This window comes from Rhinoraja longicauda, chromosome 5, assembly GCF_053455715.1.
Source record: "Rhinoraja longicauda isolate Sanriku21f chromosome 5, sRhiLon1.1, whole genome shotgun sequence".
Taxonomy (NCBI): Eukaryota; Metazoa; Chordata; class Chondrichthyes; order Rajiformes; family Arhynchobatidae; genus Rhinoraja; species Rhinoraja longicauda.
This window is the reverse complement of record NC_135957.1, coordinates 85,798,963-85,821,807: the sequence shown is the minus strand read 5'-3', so window position 1 is coordinate 85,821,807 and position 22,845 is coordinate 85,798,963. Positions and strand designations below refer to the sequence as shown.

Here is a 22,845-nt window from a genome sequence, read left to right as displayed (position 1 = left end):
CCACTTCCTGCACCTATTTTCCATGTTTCTATGTTTCTAGGATAGCAGCAGAATTAGACCATTCGGCCCATCAAGTCTAGTCCACAGTTCGGTCATGGCTGATCTATCATGGCACTAACCAAGAATCTATCAATGTCCACTTTAAAAATAACCATTGACATGGCCACCACAGCAAAGAATTCCACAGATTCTAGATAGAGCTAGATAGAGCCAAATAGAGCTCTTAAAGATAGCTGAGTCAGGGGGGTATGGGGAGAAGGCAGGAACGGGGTACTGATTGAGAATAATCAGCCATGATCACATTGAATGACGGTGCTGGCTCGAAGGGTCGAATGGCCACCTCCTGCACCTATTGTCTATTGTCTATTGTCTATTGTCTATTCACTGCCCTCTGACTAAAGAAATTCCTCCTCATCTCCTTCCTAAAGGAACGTCCTTTAATTCTGAGGCTGTGCCCTCTGGTCCTAGACTCTCCCACTGGTGGAAACATCCTCTCTACATCCACTCTATCCAAGCCGCTCACTATTCGTGAATCAATGTACACCTATCCATGTTCTCCACAGATGCTGCCTGACCCGCTGAGTTACTCCAGCACTCTGTGAAACGTCACGTATCCATGTTCTCCACAGATGCTGCCTGACCCGCTGAGTTACTCCAGCACTCTGTGAAACAACACCTATCCATGTTCTCCACAGATGCTGCCTGACCCGCTGAGTTTAGTTTAGTTTCGTTTTATGAGAGAGAAACAAGACCTCTTGTCCACCGACCAGAGATCCCTGCACATTGACACTACTCTACCCTACTGGCACCAGAGACATAATCATTTCACCTTTAACATTTAAACCAAGCCAGTTAACTTGCAAACCCGCACGTCTTTGGAGTGTGGGAGCAAACCGGAGCGCCCGGAGAAAACCCACGCAGGACACGGGAAGAACGTACAAACCCCACGCTGACAGCGCCCCTGGTCGGGATCGAACCCAGGTCTCTGGCGCGGTACGCCAGTACTTTGTGTCCTTAAATATGATAAGTACTCATTTTCTGAGCTAATGACTATTCGTGAATCTGCGCAGTCTTACGTTTCAGTGGCAAGCGCTCAGTAGGAGGACAGAAGGAACGGTTTAAGGACTGCCTCAATGTGTCCCTCAAAGACTTGGACATCAACCTCAGCACTTGGGAGTCTCTTGCTGTGGACCGTCCAACCTGGCGTAGCAAGCTCACCACAGGAGCCCGTGCAGCAGAGAACGGACGCACTGCAGAGGCCCAGAGGAAACGCACCGCGCGCAAGGCCCGGGCTACCTCCACTTCCACTGCAGCACCCATCCACTTGTGTCCTACGTGTGGGCGTGCCTTCCAATAGACAATAGGTGCAGGAGGAGGCCATTCGGCCCTTCGAGCCAGCACCGCCATTCAATGTGATCATGGCTGATCATTCTCAATCAGTACCCCGTTCCTGCCTTCTCCCCATACCCCCTGACTCCGCTATCCTTAAGAGCTCTATCCAGCTCTCTCTTGAATGCATTCAGAGAATTGGCCTCCACTGCCTTCTGAGGCAGAGAATTCCACAGATTCACAACTCTCTGACTGAAAAAGTTTTTCCTCATCTCAGTTCTAAATGGCCTTCCCCTTATTCTTAAATTGTGGCCCCTTGTTCTGGACTCCCCCAACATTGGGAACATGTTTCCTGCCTCTAACGTGTCCAACCCCTTAATAATCTTATACGTTTCGATAAGACCCCCTCTCATCCTTCTAAATTCCAGTATATACAAGCCTAGTAGCTCCAGTCTTTCAACATACGACAGTCCCGCCATTCCGGGAATTAACCTAGTGAACCTACGCTGCACGCCCTCAATAGCAAGAATATCCTTCCTCAAATTTGGAGACCAAAACTGCACACAGTACTCCAGGTGCGGTCTCACTAGGGCCCTGTACAACTGCACACAGTACTCCAGGTGCGGTCTCACTAGGGCCCTGTACAACTGCACACAGTACTCCAGGTGCGGTCTCACTAGGGCCCTGTACAACTGCACACAGTACTCCAGGTGCAGTCTCACTAGGGCCCTGTACAACTGCAGAAGGACCTCTTTGCTCCTATACTCAACGGATTGGCCTCACCAGTCACTTCCGGACCCACAGTCACCAATCCTCCAACTGGAAGTTAAGTCATGGTCATCTTCCAACCCGAAGGACGAACAACAACAACAACAACAACAACAACAACAACAACAACAGCAACAGCAACAACAACAACGTTGACCACAGAGTTTCCAGCACTCGGTTCCAGAGCGTTTGCGGATGATCCGTGTCACCGGGCCAACAGAGATCACGGTTTCTGAGAGTCCAACGGCACCGGAACGTTCCGTCCAGGGGCCGAGATGCCGGCCAGCAAAGTCGGCCTGGGTTAGCCAGAGATGGGAACGTATCTGTTGTCTCTGGCTGGGCCGGAGTTCCAGAGTCCAGGCGGTAGCGGGCAGATTCCATCCACGGAAGTCCCGATGAGGCCGAGATCGACTGCCTCACCCGGTCTAGGCCCCACGTATTCGGGGGGGGGGGGGTTTCCAAGGGCGCTCCCGTGATTTTGTCCGGATCAAAGGAGGTTGCTGGAAAATCGGTGGTTGAACTGTGTGTTTCGATGAAGTCTTAGATATTGGAAGTCTCTTATTCTCAACCTCTTTTCTTCGAACTTGTCTAGACTGGGTCGGAGATCGATACTGTGGTTCACCAGTGTCTCTCAGTTTGTGTTTGGAGTTGCTGTCGCATTCACCAACGATTATTACAGCTTCATCATTGTTCGATTCCTACTGGCCCTGGTATGTACAAACTATCCCGCACAGAGTCACAGGGACACAGAGACACAGGGACACAGAGACACAGAGACACAGAGTCACAGAGACACAGAGACACAGTCACAGAGACACAGAGACACAGAGACACAGAGACACAGAGACACAGTCACAGAGACACAGGGACACAGAGACACAGGGACACAGAGACACAGAGACACAGGGACACAGAGACACAGAGACACAGAGACACAGAGACACAGAGACACAGAGACACAGAGACACAGTCACAGAGACACAGAGACACAGAGACACAGAGACACAGAGACACAGAGACACAGGGACACAGAGACACAGAGACACAGAGACACAGAGACACAGAGACACAGAGACACAGAGACACAGAGACACAGGGACACAGAGACACAGGGACACAGAGACACAGAGACACAGGGACACAGAGACACAGAGACACAGAGACACAGAGACACAGGGACACAGAGACACAGAGACACAGAGACACAGGGACACAGAGACACAGAGACACGGAGACACGGAGACACAGAGACACAGGGACACAGAGACACAGAGACACGGAGACACAGAGACACAGTCACAGAGACACAGAGACACAGGGACACAGAGACACAGAGACACAGAGACACAGAGACACAGGGACACAGAGACACAGAGACACAGGGACACAGAGACACAGAGACACAGAGACACAGTCACAGAGACACAGAGACACAGAGACACAGAGACACAGAGACACAGTCACAGAGACACAGAGACACAGAGACACAGAGACACAGAGACACAGAGACACAGAGACACAGAGTCACAGAGACACAGTCACAGAGACACAGAGACACAGAGACACAGAGACACAGAGACACAGAGACACAGAGACACAGAGACACAGAGACACAGAGACACAGAGACACAGAGACACAGAGACACAGAGACACAGAGACACAGAGACACAGTCACAGAGACACAGAGACACAGAGACACAGAGACACAGAGACACAGAGACACAGGGACACAGAGACACAGAGACACAGAGACACAGAGACACAGAGACACAGAGACACAGGGACACAGAGACACAGAGACACAGAGACACGGAGACACAGAGACACAGTCACAGAGACACAGAGACACAGAGACACAGAGACACAGAGACACAGAGACACAGAGACACAGTCACAGAGACACAGAGACACAGAGACACAGAGACACAGAGACACAGAGACACAGAGACACAGAGACACAGAGACACAGGGACACAGAGACACAGAGACACGGAGACACGGAGACACAGAGACACAGGGACACAGAGACACAGAGACACGGAGACACAGAGACACAGTCACAGAGACACAGAGACACAGAGACACAGAGACACAGAGACACAGTCACAGAGACACAGGGACACAGAGACACAGAGACACAGAGACACAGAGACACAGAGACACAGAGACACAGGGACACAGAGACACAGAGACACAGAGACACGGAGACACAGAGACACAGAGACACAGGGACACAGAGACACAGAGACACAGAGACACAAAGACACAGGGACACAGAGACACAGAGACACAGAGACACGGAGACACAGAGACACAGAGACACAGAGACACAGAGACACAGGGACACAGAGACACAGAGACACAGAGACACAGAGACACAAAGACACAGGGACACAGAGACACAGAGACACAGGGACACAGAGACACAGAGACACAGAGACACAGGGACACAGAGACACAGAGACACGGAGACACGGAGACACAGAGACACAGGGACACAGAGACACGGAGACACGGAGACACGGAGACACAGAGACACAGGGACACAGAGACACAGAGACACAGAGACACAGAGACACAGGGACACAGAGACACAGAGACACAGAGACACGGAGACACAGAGACACAGAGACACAGAGACACAGAGACACAGAGACACAGAGACACAGAGACACAGAGACACAGAGACACAGAGACACAGAGACACAGAGACACAGAGTCACAGAGTCACAAAGACACAGAGACACAGAGTCACAGAGTCACAGAGTCACGGAGACACGGAGACACGGGGACACAGAGACACACAGAGACACAGAGTATCACAGAGACACAGAGACACAGAGACACAGAGACACGGGGACACGGGGACACGGGGACACAGAGACACGGGGACACGGGGACACAGAGACACGGGGACACGGGGACACAGAGACACACAGAGACACAGAGACACAGAGACACAGAGTCATAGAGTCACAGAGACACAGAGTCATAGAGTCACAGAGACACAGAGTCATAGAGTCACAGAGACACAGAGACACAGAGACGCAGTCTCTGGCCCTAGCGGGTGTAGGACAGTGTTAATGTGCGGGGATCGCTGGTCGGTGTGGGCCCAAGGGCCTGTTTCCGCACGTAAAGTTGTCGCCGGGACTATCCTGTGTAGGTCAGTGCTAGTGTGCAGGGATCGATGGTCAGCGTAGACTCGGTGGGCCAAAAGGGCCTGTTTCATTAAACTAAACTAAACAGAGTGGTGCAGCTGGTAGAGCTACTGCCTCACGGCACCACAGACCCGGACCACGTGGGTTTCCTCCAGGTGTTCCGGCTACTTCCCACACCCGCGATGACTCGCGGGGGTGTAGGTTTATTGCCTTCTGTAAATTGCCTCCAGTGTGTGTTGGGAGTGGATAGACAATAGACAGTAGACAATAGGTCGGCCCTTCGAGACAGCACCGCCATTCAATGTGATTATGGCTGATCATTCTCAATCAGTACCCCGTTCCTGCCTTCTCCCCATACCCCCTGACTCCGCTATCCTTAAGAGCTCTATCTAGCTAACAGGTGCAGGAGGAAGCCATTCAGCCCTTCAAGCCAGCACCGCCATTCAATGTGATCATGGCCTTCATAACAAGAGGAGTTGAGTATAGGAGCAAAGAGGTCCTTCTGCAGTTGTACAGGGCCCTAGTGAGACCGCACCTGGAGTACTGGGTGCAGTTTTGGTCTCCAAATTTGAGGAAGGATATTCTTGCTATTGAGGGCGTGCAGCGTAGGTTTACTAGGTTAATTCCCGGAATGGCGGGACTGTCATATGTTGAAAGACTGGAGCGACTAGGTTTGTATACACTGGAATTTAGAAGGATGAGAGGGGATCTTATCGAAACGTATAAGATTATTAAAGGGTTGGACACGTTAGAGGCAGGAAACATGTTCCCAATGTTGGGGGAGTCCAGAACCAGGGGCCACAGTTTAAGAATAAGGGGTAGGCCATTTAGAACAGAGATGAGGAAAAACTTTTTTAGTCAGAGAGTTGTGAATCTGTGGAATTCTCTGCCTCAGAAGGCAGTGGAGGCCAATTCTATGAATACATTCAAGAGGGAGCTAGAAAGAGCTCTTAAGGATAGCGGAGTCAGGGGGTATGGGGAGAAGGCAGGAACGGGGTACTGATTGAGAATGATCAGCCATGATCACATTGCATGGCGGTGCTGGCTCGAAGGGCCGAATGGCCTCCTCCTGAACCTATTGTCTATTGTCTATTCTCAATCAGTACCCCGTTCCTGCCTTCTCCCCATAGGATGAGAAAGTGGGACAACACAGAACTAGTGTGAACTGGTGGCCGAAGGTCAGTGGCCACTCAGTGGCAGTAATAATATTTATAAGTTCAAGGAGCAGAATGAGGCCATTCGGACCATCAACTCTACCCCGCCATTCAATCACGGCTGATCTGTCTCTCCCTCTCAACCCCATTCTCCTGCCTTCTCCCCGTAACCCCTGACACCCGCACTAATCAAGATTCTGTCAATCTCCGCCTTAAAAATGTCCGCTGACTTGTGGCCTCCACAGCCGTGTGTGGCAATGAATTCCACAGATTCACCACCCTCTAACGAAAGAAATTCCTCCTCATCTCCTTCCTAAAGGAACATCCTTTAATTCTGAGACTGTGGCCTCTAGTCCTAGCCTCTCCCACCGGTGGAAACATCCTCTCCACATCCACTCTATCCAAGCCTTTCACTATTCTGTACGTTTCAATGAGGTCCCCACCTCATCCTTCTAAACTCCAGCGAGTACAGGCCCAGTGCGACAAACGCTCAACATATGTTAACCCACTCGTTCCTGGGATCGTTCTTGTAAACCTCCTCTGGACCCTCTCCAGAGTCAGCACATCCTTCCTCAGATGTGGGGCCCAAAACTGCTCACAGTCCTCCAGATGCGGCCTGACCAGCGCCTTGTCGAGCCTCAGCACTACACCCCTGTTTTGTATTTTCTATCCCTCTCAAAATAAATGCTGGCATTGCGTTTGCATTCTTTAGGAATCCTGCACCAGCATTCCCAAGTCCCTCTGCACCTCCGGCTTCTGGAATCTCTCCCCATTTAAAAATAGTCTACGCCTTTACTCCTGCTACCAAAATGCTCGACTCCGCACATTGCTACACTATATTCCACGACTCCACACATTGCTACACTATATTCTATCTGTCACTTCTCTGCCCACTCTCCCAACCCGTCCAAGTCCTTCTGCAGAGTCCCTGCTTTCTCTACACTGCCTGCCCCTCCACCTGTCATATCATATATCATATATACACAGCCGGAAACAGGCCTTTTCGGCCCACCAAGTCCGCGCCGCCCAGCGATCCCCGCACATTAACACTATCCTACACACACTAGGGACAATTTTTACATTTACCCAGCCAATTAACCTACATACCTGTACGTCTTTGGAGTGTGGGAGGAAACCGAAGATCTCGGAGAAAACCCACGCAGGTCACGGGGAGAACGTACAAACTCCTTACAGTGCAGCACCCGTAGTCAGGATCGAACCTGAGTCTCCGGAGCTGCATTCGCTGTAAAGCAGCAACTCTACCGCTGCACTACCGTGCCGCCCTGTCTTAGCATCATCCGCAAACTTGGCCCCTAAGCCTTCAATCCCTTTATTGATCAGCCATGATCACATTAGACAATAGACAATGGACAATGGACAATAGGTGCAGGAGGAGGCCATTCGGCCCTTCGAGCCAGCACCGCCATTCAATGTGATCATGGCTGATCATTCTCAATCAGTTCTCCGTTCCTGCCTTCTCCCCATACCGCCTGACTCCACTATCCTTAAGAGCTCTATCTAGCTCTCTCTTGAATGTATCCAGAGAATTGGCCTCCACTGCCTTCAGAGGCAGAGAATTCCACAGATTCACAACTCTCTGAGTGAAAAAGGTTTTTCCTCATCTCCGTTCTAAATGGCTGGCTCGAAGGGCCGAATGGCCAACTCCTTGCACCTATTGTCTATTGCCTATTGTCTTATCTTTACTCAAGTTATGAATGAATTGTAAATAGATCAAGAAATGGTAGGGATAATAAAGGCGGATTAGTAAATGCCAGGAGGGAATTTTACTTATTAGTTATACTTGTGGAGGTTTATTACATTTTCTGATGGTGTATAAGGAGCAGGCAAGGAAGATGTGGTAATGGTACTATTTTTGGATTTTCAAAAGCCCGTCAGTCGGAGCTGGTTGCTAGGCTCCTGAAGAAGGCTGGTGGTGTTAGAGGCAAGTTAACAGGGAGACAGATGGTGGTTATGGATTGCTCCTTAGACTGGAATATCTGGGCAGCAGTCCCCCACAGGTTTTGCTTCAGTGACATCAATGTCTCATTTTACAGTAACCATTCAGACGTTGGACTTGAAGAACAGGGCTCCTCAGGCTAAGGATGACCCGAGCCGGGTAAATCCCCCCACGCATTTACAAACCGGTAATAGTCATCGGGTGTAGGAAGGAACTGCAGATGCTGGTTTAAACTGAAGACAGGCACAAAATGCTGGAGTAACTCAGCGGGTCATAGAAACATAGAAACATAGACAAGAGGTGCAGGAGTAGGCCATTCGGCCCTTCGAGCCTGCACCGCCATTCAATATGATCATGGCTGATCATCCAACTCAGTAACCTGTACCCGCCTTCTCTCCATACCCCCTGATCCCTTTAGCCACAAGGGCCACATCTAACTCCCTCTTAAATATAGCCAATGAACTGGCCTCAACTACCTTCAGTGGCAGAGAATTCCACAGACTCACCACTCTCTGTGTGAAGAAATGTTTTCTCATCTCGGTCCTAAAAGACTTCCCCCTTATCCTTAAGCTGTGACCCCTGGTTCTGGACTCCCCCAACATCGGGAACAATCTTCCCGCATCTAGTCTGGCAGCGTCTCTGGAGAGAGGGAATGGGGGACGTTTCGGGCCGAGACCCTTCTTCAGACCTGATGTCAGGGGAAAAGGAGATGCATAGATCAGGAAGTATCAGGTGTGAAAACGCGACAAAGGGGATGGAGATCGAGGGAAATGTCGAATAGATCATTGTTGGTCGGGAGAAGGTGACAACAAAGCAAACAGAGATAAAAGTTAGTCGGAGACAGGCAGACTGGTCGGAGAATCGGGAAGTGGAGGGAATGGAGAGAGAGGGAAAGCAAGGGCTATAGACAATAGACAATAGGTGCAGGAGGAGGCCATTCGGCCCTTCCAGCCAGCACCGCCATTCAATGTGATCATGGCTGATCATTCTCAATCACTACCCCGTTCCTGCCTTCTCCCCATACCCCCTGACTCCACTATCCTTAAGAGCTCTATCTAGCTCTCTCTTGAATGCATTCAGAGAATTGGCCTCCACTGCCTTCTGAGGCAGAGAATTCCACAGATTCACAACTCTCTGACTGAAAAAGTTTTTCCTCATCTCCGTTGTAAATGGCCTACCCCTTATTCTTAAACTGTGGCCCCTTGTTCTGGACTCCCCCAACATTGGGAACATGTTTCCTGCCTCTAACGTGTCCAACCCCTTAATAATCTTATACGTTTCGATAAGATCCCCTCTCATCCTTCTAAATTCCAGTGTATACAAGCCTAGTCGCTCCAGTCTTTCAACATTTGATAATCCCGCCATTCCGGGAATTAACCTAGTTAATCTACGCTGCACGCCCTCAATAGAAAGAATTGAAGTTGCTTGAAGTTAGAGAAGTCCAGTGTTCATAGCACTGGGGTGTAAACTACCCGAGCGAAATATGAGGTGCTGTTCCTCCAATTTGCGCTGGGCCTCACTCTGACAATGGAGGAGGCCCAGGAAAGAAAGGTCAGTGTGGGAGTGGGAGGGGGAGGTGAAGTGTTGAGTAACCATTCGGCCCATCAAGTCTACTCCGCCACTCAATCATGGCTGGTCTATCTTTCCCTCTCAACCCCAATCTCCTGTCTTCTCCCCGTTACCCCTGACACCCGCACTAATGGAGAATTCAGTTCATGAAGCCCCATCTAAGCTCATCCCATTTGCCTAAATTAGGTCCAGAACCCTCCAAACCTTCCCTTGGTTTAGTTATAGTTTAGCTCGGAGATGCAGGAATGGATACAAGCCCTTCGGCCCACCGAGTCCACACCAACTGTTGACAATAGTATATATATAGTACATACTAGACGACCCGTGGACCCGTTGGGTTCCCGTTGTGACGCAAGATGAACACGGAAGTATTAAATCAAAACGGCAATCTCAAAATGGCGATCTCATCTTGGACATATATATATATATATATATATATATATATATATGTATGTTCCTGAATTGCAGCCAAAACTTGAACAAAACTTGACACTGCACACCGCAGGCGAATGGCGACTAAGGTGGGCCTAAAATTGTCGCGCTATCGTGTACCGTTTTGGCTGTAGTTCAGGAACAAACAAACAAACAAACAAGAGTTTTAGTATATAGATATAAATACATATGCACGCACGGATATACGTGTATATATAAGGGGGGGGATAGAACAAAGGAGGACCCAGAGTGGGGTAATTTGTAACTTTGTATGTGCCCTTTATGTGGCAACTCTTTGCATACCACAGGTGGCAATAAAATATTTAATTGTTCATTCATTTATTCTATATACACATATTTATACACACATATATATATATATATATAAAGATCTATATAACTATGAATATATATTTGTATTGTTTTTGTTTATTATGGAGTTTTACAGTGCTATGCTTACATAGAAACATAGAAAATAGGTTCAGGAGGAGGCCATTCGGCCCTTCGAGCCAGCGCCGCCATTCAATGTGATCATGGCTGATCATCAACAATCAATACCCCGTTCCTGCCTTCTCCCCACATCCCTTGACTCCGTTAGCCCGAATAGCTAAATCTAACTCTCTCTTGAAAACATCCAGTGACTTGGTCTCCATGGCCTTCTGTGGCAGAGAATTCCACATTTTATATGTTTCGATAAGATCCCCTCTCATCCTTCTAAATTCCAGTGAATACAAGCCCGGTCGACCCATTCTTTCATCATACGTCAGTCCTGCCATCCCGGGAATCAACCCAGTGAACCTACGCTGCACTCCCTCAATAGCAAAGATATATGTGATGCCCAGGGTTGCCAACTGTCCCTATTAGCAGGGACATCCCGTATATTGGGCTAAATTGGCTTGTCCCGTACGGGACCGCCCTTGTCCCGTATTAGGCCCGGGGGGGCCTGTAGGCCCGGACACTGTAGGGCCGGACACTGTAGGCCCGGACACTGTAGGGCCGGACACTGTAGGGCCGGACACTGTAGGCCCGGACACTGTAGGCCCGGACACCGCTGTAGGCCCAGACACTGTAGGCCCGGACACTGTAGGCCTGGACACTGTAGGCCCGGGGGCCACTGCAAGCCCGGACAGTGTAGGCCCGGAGGCCTGGGCGCCGCCTGACGGAGGTTGCGTGGCAACCCGCCTCCCGGCCCGGGCGGCCGCCATTGGTGGAGCGGGAGCACGTGGCCACTGGCTGGGTGAGGTGACGTGGGGCGCGGGGCGGTGACGTCACCCTTTGTCCCTTATTTGGGAGTGAGGAAGTTGGCAACCCTGGTGGTGCTGGTGTTCCATTGTTCCGTTGCGGGACACACCTCGACTGTTGGCCTGGATTGGATTGCTCCATGTTTGTCCGTCTCTCTGCTGCAGGTTGCCAGTGGCTACTTGGTGGTGGTCTTCGTCTACGTGACCGAATACACTGGGCTGAGGGCCCGCAGCTGGGCCTCCATGCACGTCCACGCCTACTTCGCCGTTGGCATCATGGTGGTGGCCTTGGTGGGCTTCCTGGTGAGGTCCTGGCGCCTCTACCAGCTCATCCTGTCCCTGGTGACTGTCCCCTTCATCTTCTGCTGCTGGCTGCTGCCCGAGACGCCCTGGTGGCTGCTAGCCAAGGGGAGGACGGAGGAGGTGCAGAAGCTGATCGACAGGATCGCCCGGTGGAACGGTGTCAAGATGCCCTGCCACCTCTCCGTCATGCAGATGAACGGCCCCGAGGAGTCGGCCGACAAGGAAGTGACCAACAATCACCGCGCCGCCAAGGGGAGGAACATTAGTATCCTGGACCTGTTCCGCACCTGTAACCTGGTGAAGAGGACAGTCACCATCTGGCTGGTCTGGTTCACGGGCAGTCTGGGCTACTACGTCAGCTCACTGGGCTCGGTCAACCTGGGCGGAAATGAATACCTCAACCTCTTCCTCGCAGGTAGGACCATATCTCCATGCAACACAGGCCATTCAATGTGATCATGGCTGATCATTCTCAATCAGTACCCCGTTCCTGCCTTCTCCCCATACCACCTGACTCCGCTATCCTTAAGAGCTTTATCCAGCTCTCTCGTGAATGCATTCAGAGAATTGGCCTCCACTGCCTTCTGAGGCAGAGAATTTAGAGGAATATAGGCCGAATTGGGCCCCATATCTGAGGAAGGATGTGCTGGCCCTGGAGAGGGTCCAGAGGAGGTTTACAATAAATGATCCTGCAGTTGTACAGGGCCCTAGTGAGACCGCACCTGGAGTACTGTGTGCAGTTTTGCTCTCCACGTGTGAGGAAGGACATTCTTGCTATTGAGGGCGTGCAGCGTAGGTTTACTAGGTTAATTCCCGGAATGGCAGGACTGTCATATGTTGAAAGACTGTAGCCACTAGGCTTGTATACACTGGAATTTAGAAGAATGAGAGGGGATCTTATCGAAACGTATAAGATTATTAAGGGGTTGGACACGTTAGAGGCAGGAAACATGTTCCCAATGTTGGGGGAGTCCAGAACAAGGAGCCACAGTTTAAGAATAAGGGGTAGGCCATTTAGAACTGAGATGAGGAAAAACTTTTTCAGTCAGAGAGTTGTGAATCTGTGGAATTCTCCGCCTCAGAAGGCAGTGGAGGCCAATTCTCTGAATGCATTCAAGAGAGAGCTAGATAGAGCTCTTAAGGATAGCGGAGTCAGGGGGTATGGGGAGAAGGCAGGAACGGGGTACTGATTGAGAATGATCAGCCATGATCACATTGAATGGTGGTGTTGGCTCGAAGGGCCGAATGGCCTCCTCCTGCACCTATTGTCTATTGTCTATTGTCATATAGATTCAGGATCAGTTCCTGTAGATTGGAGGGTAGCTAATGTTATCCCACTTTTCAAGAAAGGAGCGAGAGAGAAAACGTGGAATTACAGACCAGTTAGCCTGACTTCGGTGGTAGGGAAGATGCTGGAGTCAATTATTAAAGAGGTAATAACGGCGCATTTGGATAGCAGTAAAAGGATAAGTCCAAGTCAGCATGGATTTATGATGGGGAAATCATGCTAGACTAATCTTCTGGAATTTTTTGAGGATGTGACAAGTAAAATAGATGAAGGGGAGCCAGTGGATGTAGTGTATCTGGACTTTCAGAAAGCCTTTGATAAGGTCCCACACGGGAGATTGGTGAGCAAGATTAGAGCACATGGTATTGGGGGTAGAGTTTTGTCATGGATAGAAAATTAGTTGGCAGACAGGAAACAAAGAGTAGGAGTAAACTGGTCCTTTTCAGAATGGCAGGCAGTGGCGAGTGGAGTGCCGCAGGCTCGGTGTTGGGGGCGCAACTGTTTACCATATATATTAATGATTTGGATGATGGAATTGGTAACACTAGAACACTAGCAAGTTTGCAGATGACATAAAGCTGGGTGGCAGTGTGAACTGTGAAGAGGATGTTAGGAGGTTGCAGGGTGACCTGGACAGGTTGAGTGAGTGGGCAGATGCGTGGTAGATGCTGTATAATATAGAATAATGTGAGGTTATCCACTTTGGCGGCAAAAACAAGGAGGCAGATTATTATTTCAATGGTGTCAGGTTAGGTAAGGGGGAGGTGCAGCGAGACCTGGGTGTCCTTGTACACCAGTCACTGAAAGTAGGCGTGCAGGTACAGCAGGCAGTGAAGAAAGGTAACGGCATGTTGGCCTTCATAACGAGAGGATTTGAGTGTAGGAGTAAAGAGGTTCTTCTGCACTTGTACAGGGCCCTGGTAAGACCACATCTGGAGTATTGTGTACAGTTTTGGTCGTCTAATTTGAGGAAGGACATCCTTGTAATTGAGGCAGTGCAGCGTAGGTTCACTAGATTGATCCCTGGGATGGCGGGACTGTCATATGAGGAAAGATTGAAAAGACTCGGCTTGTATTCACTTAAGTTTAGAAGGATGAGAAGGGACTGGACAGGCTAGATGCAGGAAAAATGTTCCCAATGTTCCCAATGTTGGGGGAGTCCAGAACCAAGGGCCACAGTCTTAGAATAAAGGGGAGGCCATTTAAAACTGAGGTGAGTAGGAACTTTTCCACCCAGAGAGTTGTGAATTTGTGGAATTCTCTGCCACAGAGGGCAGTGGAGGCCGAATCACTGGATGGACTTAAGAGAGAGTTAGATAGTGCTTTAGGGGCCAGTGGAATCAAGGGACATGGGGAGAAGGCAGGCACGGGTTACTGATTGTGGATAATCAGCCATGATCACAATGCATGGCGGGGCAGACTCGAAGGGCCGAATGGCCTCCTCCTCCACCTATTTTCCATGTTTCTATGTTTCTATATACGATTGTTAAGGGATTGGTCACGCTAGAGGCAGGAAACATGTTCCCAATGTTGGGGGAGTCCAGAACCAGGTGCCACAGTTTAAGAATAAGGGGCAAGCCATTTAGAACTGAGATGAGGAAAAACCTTTTTAGAGTTGTGAATCTGTGGAATTTTCTGTCTCAGTGGGCAGTGGAGGCCAATTCTCTGGATACTTTCAAGAGAGAGTTAAATAGAGCTCTTAATGATAGTGGAGTCAGGGGGTATGGGGAGAGGGCAGGAACGGGGTACTGATTGTGGATGATCAGCCATGATCACATTGAATGGCGGTGCTGGCTCGAAGGGCTGAATGGCCTACTCCTGCACCTATCGTCTATTGTCTATTGAGAACATGGATAGCTGACGTTTCACAGAGTGCTGGATGAGAGGGAATCTTATCGAGATGTATAAAATTATAAACGGACTGGACAAGCTCCTATACTCAACTCCTCTTGTCATGAAGGCCAACATGCCATTAGCTTTCTTTACTGCCTGCTGTACCTGCATGCTTATTTTAAGTGACTGATGAACAAGAATACCCAGATCTCTTTGTACTAACTTGACACCATTCAGATAATAATCTGCCTTCCTATTCTTACCACCAAAGTGGATAACCTCACATTTATCCACATTAAACTGCATCTGCCATGCATCCGCCCACTCACACAACCTGTCCAAGTCACCCTGCATCCTCATAGCATCTTCCTCACAGTTCACACTGCCACCCAGCTTTGTATCATCTGCAAATTTGCTAATGGTACTTTTAATCCCTTCATCCAAGTCGTTAATGTATATTGTAAATAGCTGCGGTCCCAGCACCGAGCCTTGCGGTACCCCACTAGTCACTGCCTGCCATTCTGAAAGGGACCTGTTAATCCCCACTCTTTGTTTCCTGTCTGCCAACCAATTTTCTATCCATGTCAGTACCCTACCCCCAATACCATGTGCTCTAATGTTCCCCACTAATCTCCTATGTGGGACCTTGTCAAAGGCTTTCTGAAAGTCCAGAGATGTTGCCTGACCCGCTGAGTTACTCCAACATTCTGTGAAACGTCACCTATCCCTGTTCTCCACAGATGCTGCCTGACCCGCTGAGTTACTCCAGCACTTGTGGGCTTTTTTGTAAACCAGCATCTGCAGATCCTTGTATCCCATCAAGTTAAACTAATCTCCTCTGCCGGCACATGATCCATATTTCTCCATTCCCTGCCTATCCCTGTGACAATCCTTTTCTCTCTTAAACACCACTATCGTTAAATGTCTTGAATTTACAAAAGGTAAAGGGGTTGGACACGTTAGAGGCAGGAAACATGTTCCCAATGTTGGGGGGAGTCCAGAACCAGGGGCCACAGTTTAAGAATAAGGGGTAGGCCATTCAGAACTGAGATGAGGAAAAACTTTTTCAGTCAGAGAGTTGTGAATCTGTGGAATTCTCTGCCTCAGAAGGCAGTGGAGGCCAATTCTCTGAATGCATTCAAGAGAGAGCTAGATAGAGCTCTTAATGACAGCGGAGTCAGGGGGTATGGGGAGAAGGCAGGAACGGGGTACTGATTGAGAATGATCAGCCATGATCACATTGAATGGCGGTGCTGGCTCGAAGGGCCGAATGGCCTCCTCCTGCACCTATTGTCTATTGTCTCTACTACACTCTGTGAAGAGTTCTCTTCATTATTGGCACTGTCCATCGTTCTTTACTTGAACCTTAAATTAGGTTGCTAAACCATTGGCAATTTCCCAACTTTATTCTCAACTGAAATCATTGTTTATATTAGAAGGCAAGGATGATCAGTTAATATTCCCTTTAGCGTAGCAATTTGGCAGTACTTAATTACAGTTAATTCAGTCGCATAATTAGCAAAAGATTTTGCTTCTAATACACGCACCAAAATTACAGCAAAGAGGTTGTTTAATTTTGCATTACGGATGCAAAGATTTGTAAAGATTTAAATACCATCCAGCGCTCAGACAGCATGTAATAACAATTGCAAATGCTGGAGAACTCAGCAGGTTTGGCAGCATCTCCAGAGAACATTTCTGACAACATCCTCTCCACATCCACTCTATCCAAGCCTTTCACTGTTCAATCAGGTCCCCCCCCTCATCCTTCTGAACTCCAGCGAGCACAGGCCCAGTGACGTCAAATGCTCATCGTCATAGGTTAACCCACTCATTCCTAGGATCATTTATTGTAATCCTCCTCTGGACCCTCTCCAGGGCCAGCACATCCTTCCTCAGATACGGGGCCCAATCTGGCCTATATTCCTCTCAACCTACCCGATCCATGTATCCTGCACCTGTTTTCTATGTTTCTATGTTTCTATATACGATTATTAGGGGGTTGGACACGTTAGAGGCAGGAAACATGTTCCCAATGTTGGGGGAGTCCAGAACAAGGGGCCACAGTTTAAGAATAAGGGGTAGGCCATTTAGAACTGAGATGAGGAAAAACTTTTTCAGTCAGAGAGTTGTGAATCTGTGGAATTCTCTGCCTCAGAAGGCAGTGGAGGCCAATTCGCTGAATGCATTCAAGAGAGAGCGAGATAGAGCTCTTAAGGATAGCAGAGTCATGGGGTATGGGGAGAAGGCAGGAACGGGGTACTGATTGAGAATGATCAGCCATGATCACATTGAATGGCGGTGCTGGCTCGAAGGGCCAAATGGCCTCCTCCTGCACCTATTGTCTATTGTCTATTGTATCTGGGTCTCTGGCGCTGTAACGCAACAACTCAGCCAGTAAGGAGGGTGAATGGAATGCTAGTATTTACTTTGAGAGAGCTACAATACAAAAATACAGGGATGTAATGCTGAGGCTCTGTAAGGCAAAGGTCAGGCCACAGTTGGGGTATTGTGAGCAGTTTTGGGCCCCATATCTGTGGAAGGGTGGAATTCCCCATATTTGTGGAATTCTCTGCCGCAGAAGGCAGCGGAGGCCAATTCACTGGATGAATTTAAAAGAGAGTTAGATAGAGCTCTAGGGGCTAGTGGAATCAAGGGATATGGGGAGAAGGCAGGCACGGGTTACTGATTGTAGACGATCGGCCATGATCACAACGAATGGCGGTGCTGGCTCGAAGGGCCAAATGGCCTCCTCCTGCACCTAGTTTCTATGTTTCTATGAACCTGAGGGGCAACCTTTTCATTCAGAGGATAGTGGGTGTATGGAACGAGCTGCCAGAGGAGGCAGGCACTATAACAACATTTTAAAAACATTTGGATAGGTACATGGATCAGTTTTCCATGTGGGATGACTCATGTCCTTTATGTTTTAAATGTTATGGCTTCACAATCCACAAAATACAAAGCAAACCCTGATGAAAATAAATATTATCTGTTAACAAACAACTTCAGTTCTAGACAGTAAGAACATTTTACCCTGGGTGGAATTGTCTGACTGTAGCCCCTGGTTTTGGACTCCCCCAACATTGGGAACATTTTTCCTGCATCTAGCTTGTCCAGTCCTTTTATAATTTTATACGTCTCTATAAGATCCCCTCTCGTCCTTCTAAACTCCAGTGAATACAAGCCCAGTCTTTCCAATCCTTCCTCATATGACAGTCCCGCCATCCCGGGGGATTAACCTGGCGAACCTACGCTGCACTGCCTCAATAGCAAGGACGTCCTTCCTCAAACTAGGAGACCAAAGCACGCCAGGAAAGTTACTAAGTGGGACTTCGTCTAGGCCACGTGAACATCCCTTGAGAAACTGTCGTTACCCACCCAGAGTGAAGAGCCAAGAGCGTTTGATTATGTCTGTGTTGAAGCAAACAATGAAATTCTTAGACAGACACAGAGTTCTGGAGTAACTCAGCGGGACAGGCAGCATCTCTGGAGAGAAGGGATGGCAGGCGTTTCGGGTCGAGACCCTTTTTCAGACCCTTCTTCATCTTCTTGGGTGTAACCCAGCATCTGCAGCTCCCCCCTGCACAACGACGTGATTACTTGTGATTGTTCCCGATGTTGGGGAAGTCCAGAACAAGGGGTCACAGTTTAAGGATAAGGGGGAAGTCTTTTAGGACCGAGATGAGAACGTTTTTTTTCACACAGAGTGGTGAATCTGTGGAATTCTCTGCCACAGAAGGTAGTTGAGGCCAGTTCATTGGCTATATTTAAGAGGGAGTTAGATGTGGCCCTTGTGGCTAAAGGGATCAGGGGGTATGGATAACAGAGCTTTATTTGTCATTCGGTACCGAAGTACCGAACGAAACTACATAGCAGTCATAGAAAAAAAGAACACAAGACACATAGCCCCAACACAAACGTCCATCACAGTGGCTCCAAACACCCCCTCACTGTGATGGAGGCAACAAAACTTCCACTCTCTTCCCCCCCGCGCCCACGGACAGACAGCTCGTCCCCGACCGACCCGCACAGTCCCCGCAAGGGGATGGAAGTCCCTGCGGCCGAATAGCACCGGGCGCTGAAACGTCTCGCGGCCGAGCCGGGCGATGAAAGGCCCCGCGACCAAGCCTTGCGCAGCTAAGTCCTGTGGTCGAGCCGCACCAGCGATGAAAAGTCCCGCGGCCGAGCTGCACCGGGCACTGTTAAGTCCAGCGGTCAAGCCGCACCGGGCGATGTAAAGTCCAGCGGCCGAGCCGCACCGGGCGATGTAAAGTCCAGCGGCCGAGCCGCACCGGGCGATGTTAGGCCCCGCAGCCGAGCCGCACCCCGCGCCGTGAGGAAGAGAAAAGTTTCCCCCACCCCCCCCCCCCCCACACATACACAACCAAAATAAAATACAAAAACCATCCCAACACCGACACACAACAAAAAAAAAGGAAAAAAGACGAACAGACTGTTAGCGAGCCGCTGCCGTTAGGCGCCGGCACTTCCGCAGGTACGGGAGAGAAGGCAGGTACGGGATACTGAGTTGGATGATCAGCCATGATCATATTGAATGGCGGTGCAGGCTTGAAGGGTCGAATGGCCTACTCCTGCACCTATGTTTCTATGTTTCTATGTTTGGTTGCACTGTTCCGTGCTGGGATGCAGCGTTTCGTCTAAAGCTGTCTCGGGATTCGAGGGCAGCACATTGAGGGCCTACGATTTAGGAGGCTGTTGTCAGGCCTCGTGGGGCTGGGCTACCTCAGGGCCTGGTGGAGAGGTTGTGCAGGCTATACGTTATTCCTTGCAGAGCAGGAGGATGACCTTACAGAGGTGTATATAGGTTCACGAGAGGATCAGACAGGGTAAACGCTCAGTTTTTTACGCTGAGTGGGGGAATCAAGAACCAGAGGACACAGGTTTGAGGTGAGGGGGAGGAAAGATTGATAGAGGCACCCGAGGGGCAACTTATTTTACACAAAGGGCGGTAGGTATATGGAACGAGCTGCCTTAGGTGAGGCAGGGACCATCACAACATTTAAAAGATACATGGATCGGGTAGGTTGAGAGGAATATAGGCCAGATTGGGCCCCGTATCTGAGGAAGGACATGCTGGCCCTGGAGAGGGTCCAGAGGAGGTTTACAATAAATGATCCCAGGAATGAGTGGGTTAACCTATGACGATGAGTATTTGACGTCACTGGGCCTGTGCTCGCTGGAGTTCAGAAGGATGACGGGGGGGGGACCTGATTGAACTGTGAAACCATTGGATAGAGTGGATGTGGAGAGGATGTTGTCAGAAATGTTCTCCAGAGATGCTGCCGAACCTGCTGAGTTCTCCAGCATTTGCAATTGTTATTACGTGCCGCCTTACATACTGGATTTTATTTACATTTTTACAAATTCTTGCATTCTTAATGTAAATTAAAGAACCTCTTTGCTGTACTTTTGGTACTTGTATTAGAAGCAAAATCTTTTGTTAATTATGCGACTGAATTAGCTGCCAACTTAACTAAGTACTGCAACGCTAAAGGGCATGTTATATGATCATCCTTACCTTCTGATATAAACAATAATGTCAGTTGCGGATAAATTGGGGAAATTGCCAATGGCTTAGCAGCCTAATTTAAGGCACATGGTGCCAAGCTGAACTGGTCATACCTGCCTGCACATGACCCATATCTTCTTTAAAGAAGGGATATGGGTCACGTGGAGGCAGATAAGATCAGTTCAGCTTGGCACCATGTTCAGCACGGAGATTGTGGGCCGAAGGGCCTGTTCCTGTGCTGTCATGTTCTGTGTTCTGGAATGGAGCCTTTAGAATCACAGAGAGTCGTGCAGCACGATAACAGGCCCCATGGGCCAATGCGTCCACGCCAACTATCTCCAGAGTCCAACTTGACCACATTTGGTCTCTACCCCTCCACACCCTGTCCTATCCATGTACCCCTGTTGGACATCACTCTGAGGTGAGGTAATGATCTCGAAACAAGCCCAAAGCTCCCATTTCTGATCCAGCCGGTGGAAACTTCCCTTCCAGATGGAAACGTTCCATCAGTTCATGCTCTTGGGTCATAGGAGCAGAATAAGGCCACTCGGCCCATCAAGTTTACACCGCCATTCAGTCATGGCTGATCTATCTCTCCCTCCTAACCCCATTCTCCTGCCTTCTCTCCATAACCCCACACACCCGTACTAATCAAGAATCTATCTATCTCTGCCTTAAAAATATCCATAGAAGTGGCCTCCACAGCCGTCTGTGGCAATGAATTCCACAGATTCACCACCCTCTGACTGAAGAAATTCCTCCTCATTTCCTTTCTAAAGGTACGTCCTTTTATTCTGAGGCTGTGACCTCTAGTGCTGGACTCTCCCACCAGTGGAAACATCCTCTCCACATCCACTCTATCCAGGCCACTCACGATTCCGTAGGTTTCAATGAGGTCCCCCTCATCCTTCTAAACTCCAGCGAGTACAGGCTGACAAATGTTAACAATCATTAGTCATAGAGTCATAGAATGATACAGTGTGGAAACAGGCCCTTCGGCCCAACTCGCCCACACCGGCCAACAATGTCCCAGCTACCCTAGTCCCACTTGCCTGCGCTTGGTCCATATCCCTCCAAACCTGTCCTATCCATGTACCTGTCTAACTGTTTCTTAAACGATGGGATAGTCCCAGCCTCAACTACCTCCTCTGGCAGCTCGTTCCATACACCCACCACCCTCTGTGTGGAAAAGGTACCCCTCGGATTCCTATTAAATCTTTTCCCCCTTCACCTTGAACCTGGTCCTCGATTCCCCTACTCTGGGTAAAAGACTCTGTGCGTCTACCCGATCTATTCCTCTCATGATTTTGTACACCTCTATAAGATCTCCCCTCATCCTCCTGCGCTCCATGGAATAGAGACCCAGCCTGCTCAACCTCTCCCTGTAGCTCACACCCTCTAGTCCTGGCAACATCCTCGTAAATCTTTTCTGAACCCTTTCAGGCTTGACGACATCTTTCCTGTAAACACGGTGCCCAGAACTGAACACAATATTCTAAATGTGGTCTCCCCAACGTCTTATTCTTGGGATCGTTCTCGTAAACCTCCTCTGGACCCTCTCCAGAGCCAGCACACCCTTCCACAGATATGGGGCCCAAAACTGCTCACAATATTCCATCTGCGGTCAGACCAGTGCCTTACAGAGCCTCAGCATTACATCCCTGTTCTTGTATCGTAGCGCTCTCAAAATACTGGAAGACAGAGGATTGGGACTCTTTTAAAGAGCAACAAAAGTTAACTAAAAAGGCAATACGGGGAGAAAAGATGAGGTACGAGGGTAAACTAGCCAATAATATAAAGGAGGATAACAAAAGTTTTTTTAGGTACGTGAAGAGGAAAAAAATAGTCAAGGCAAATGTGGGTCCCTTGAAGACAGAAGCAGGGGAATTTATTATGGGGAACAAAGAAATGGCAGACGAGTTAAACCGTTACTTTGGATCTGTCTTCACTGAGGAAGATACACACAATCTCCCAAATGTTCTAGGGGCCGGAGAACCTAGGGTGATGGAGGAACTGAAGGAAATCCACATTAGGCAGGAAATGGTTTTGGGTAGACTGATGGGACTGAAGGCTGATAAATCCCCAGGGCCTGATGGTCTGCATCCCAGGGTACTTAAGGAGGTGGCTCTAGAAATAGTGGAAGCATTGGAGATCATTTTTCAATGTTCTATAGATTCAGGATCAGTTCCTGTGGATTGGAGGATAGCAAATGTTATCCCACTTTTTAAGAAAGGAGGGAGAGAGAAAACGGGTAATTATAGACCAGTTAGTCTGACATC

At 49.2% G+C, this 22,845-nt stretch overlaps 1 protein-coding gene across 1 annotated transcript in view; it reads left to right on the top strand.

Moving 5' to 3' along the window:
* The window catches only part of slc22a16 (solute carrier family 22 member 16), a gene marked incomplete at its 5' end in the record, with an annotated part of 56,441 nt that overhangs the window by 7,375 nt on the left and 26,221 nt on the right, over positions 1-22,845 (top strand). Inside the window, 2 exons of the mRNA XM_078399896.1 lie at positions 2,690-2,807; positions 11,775-12,327. Coding sequence (XP_078256022.1) covers positions 2,690-2,807; positions 11,775-12,327 — 671 coding nt within the window. The remainder of the gene's footprint in view (positions 1-2,689; positions 2,808-11,774; positions 12,328-22,845) is intronic.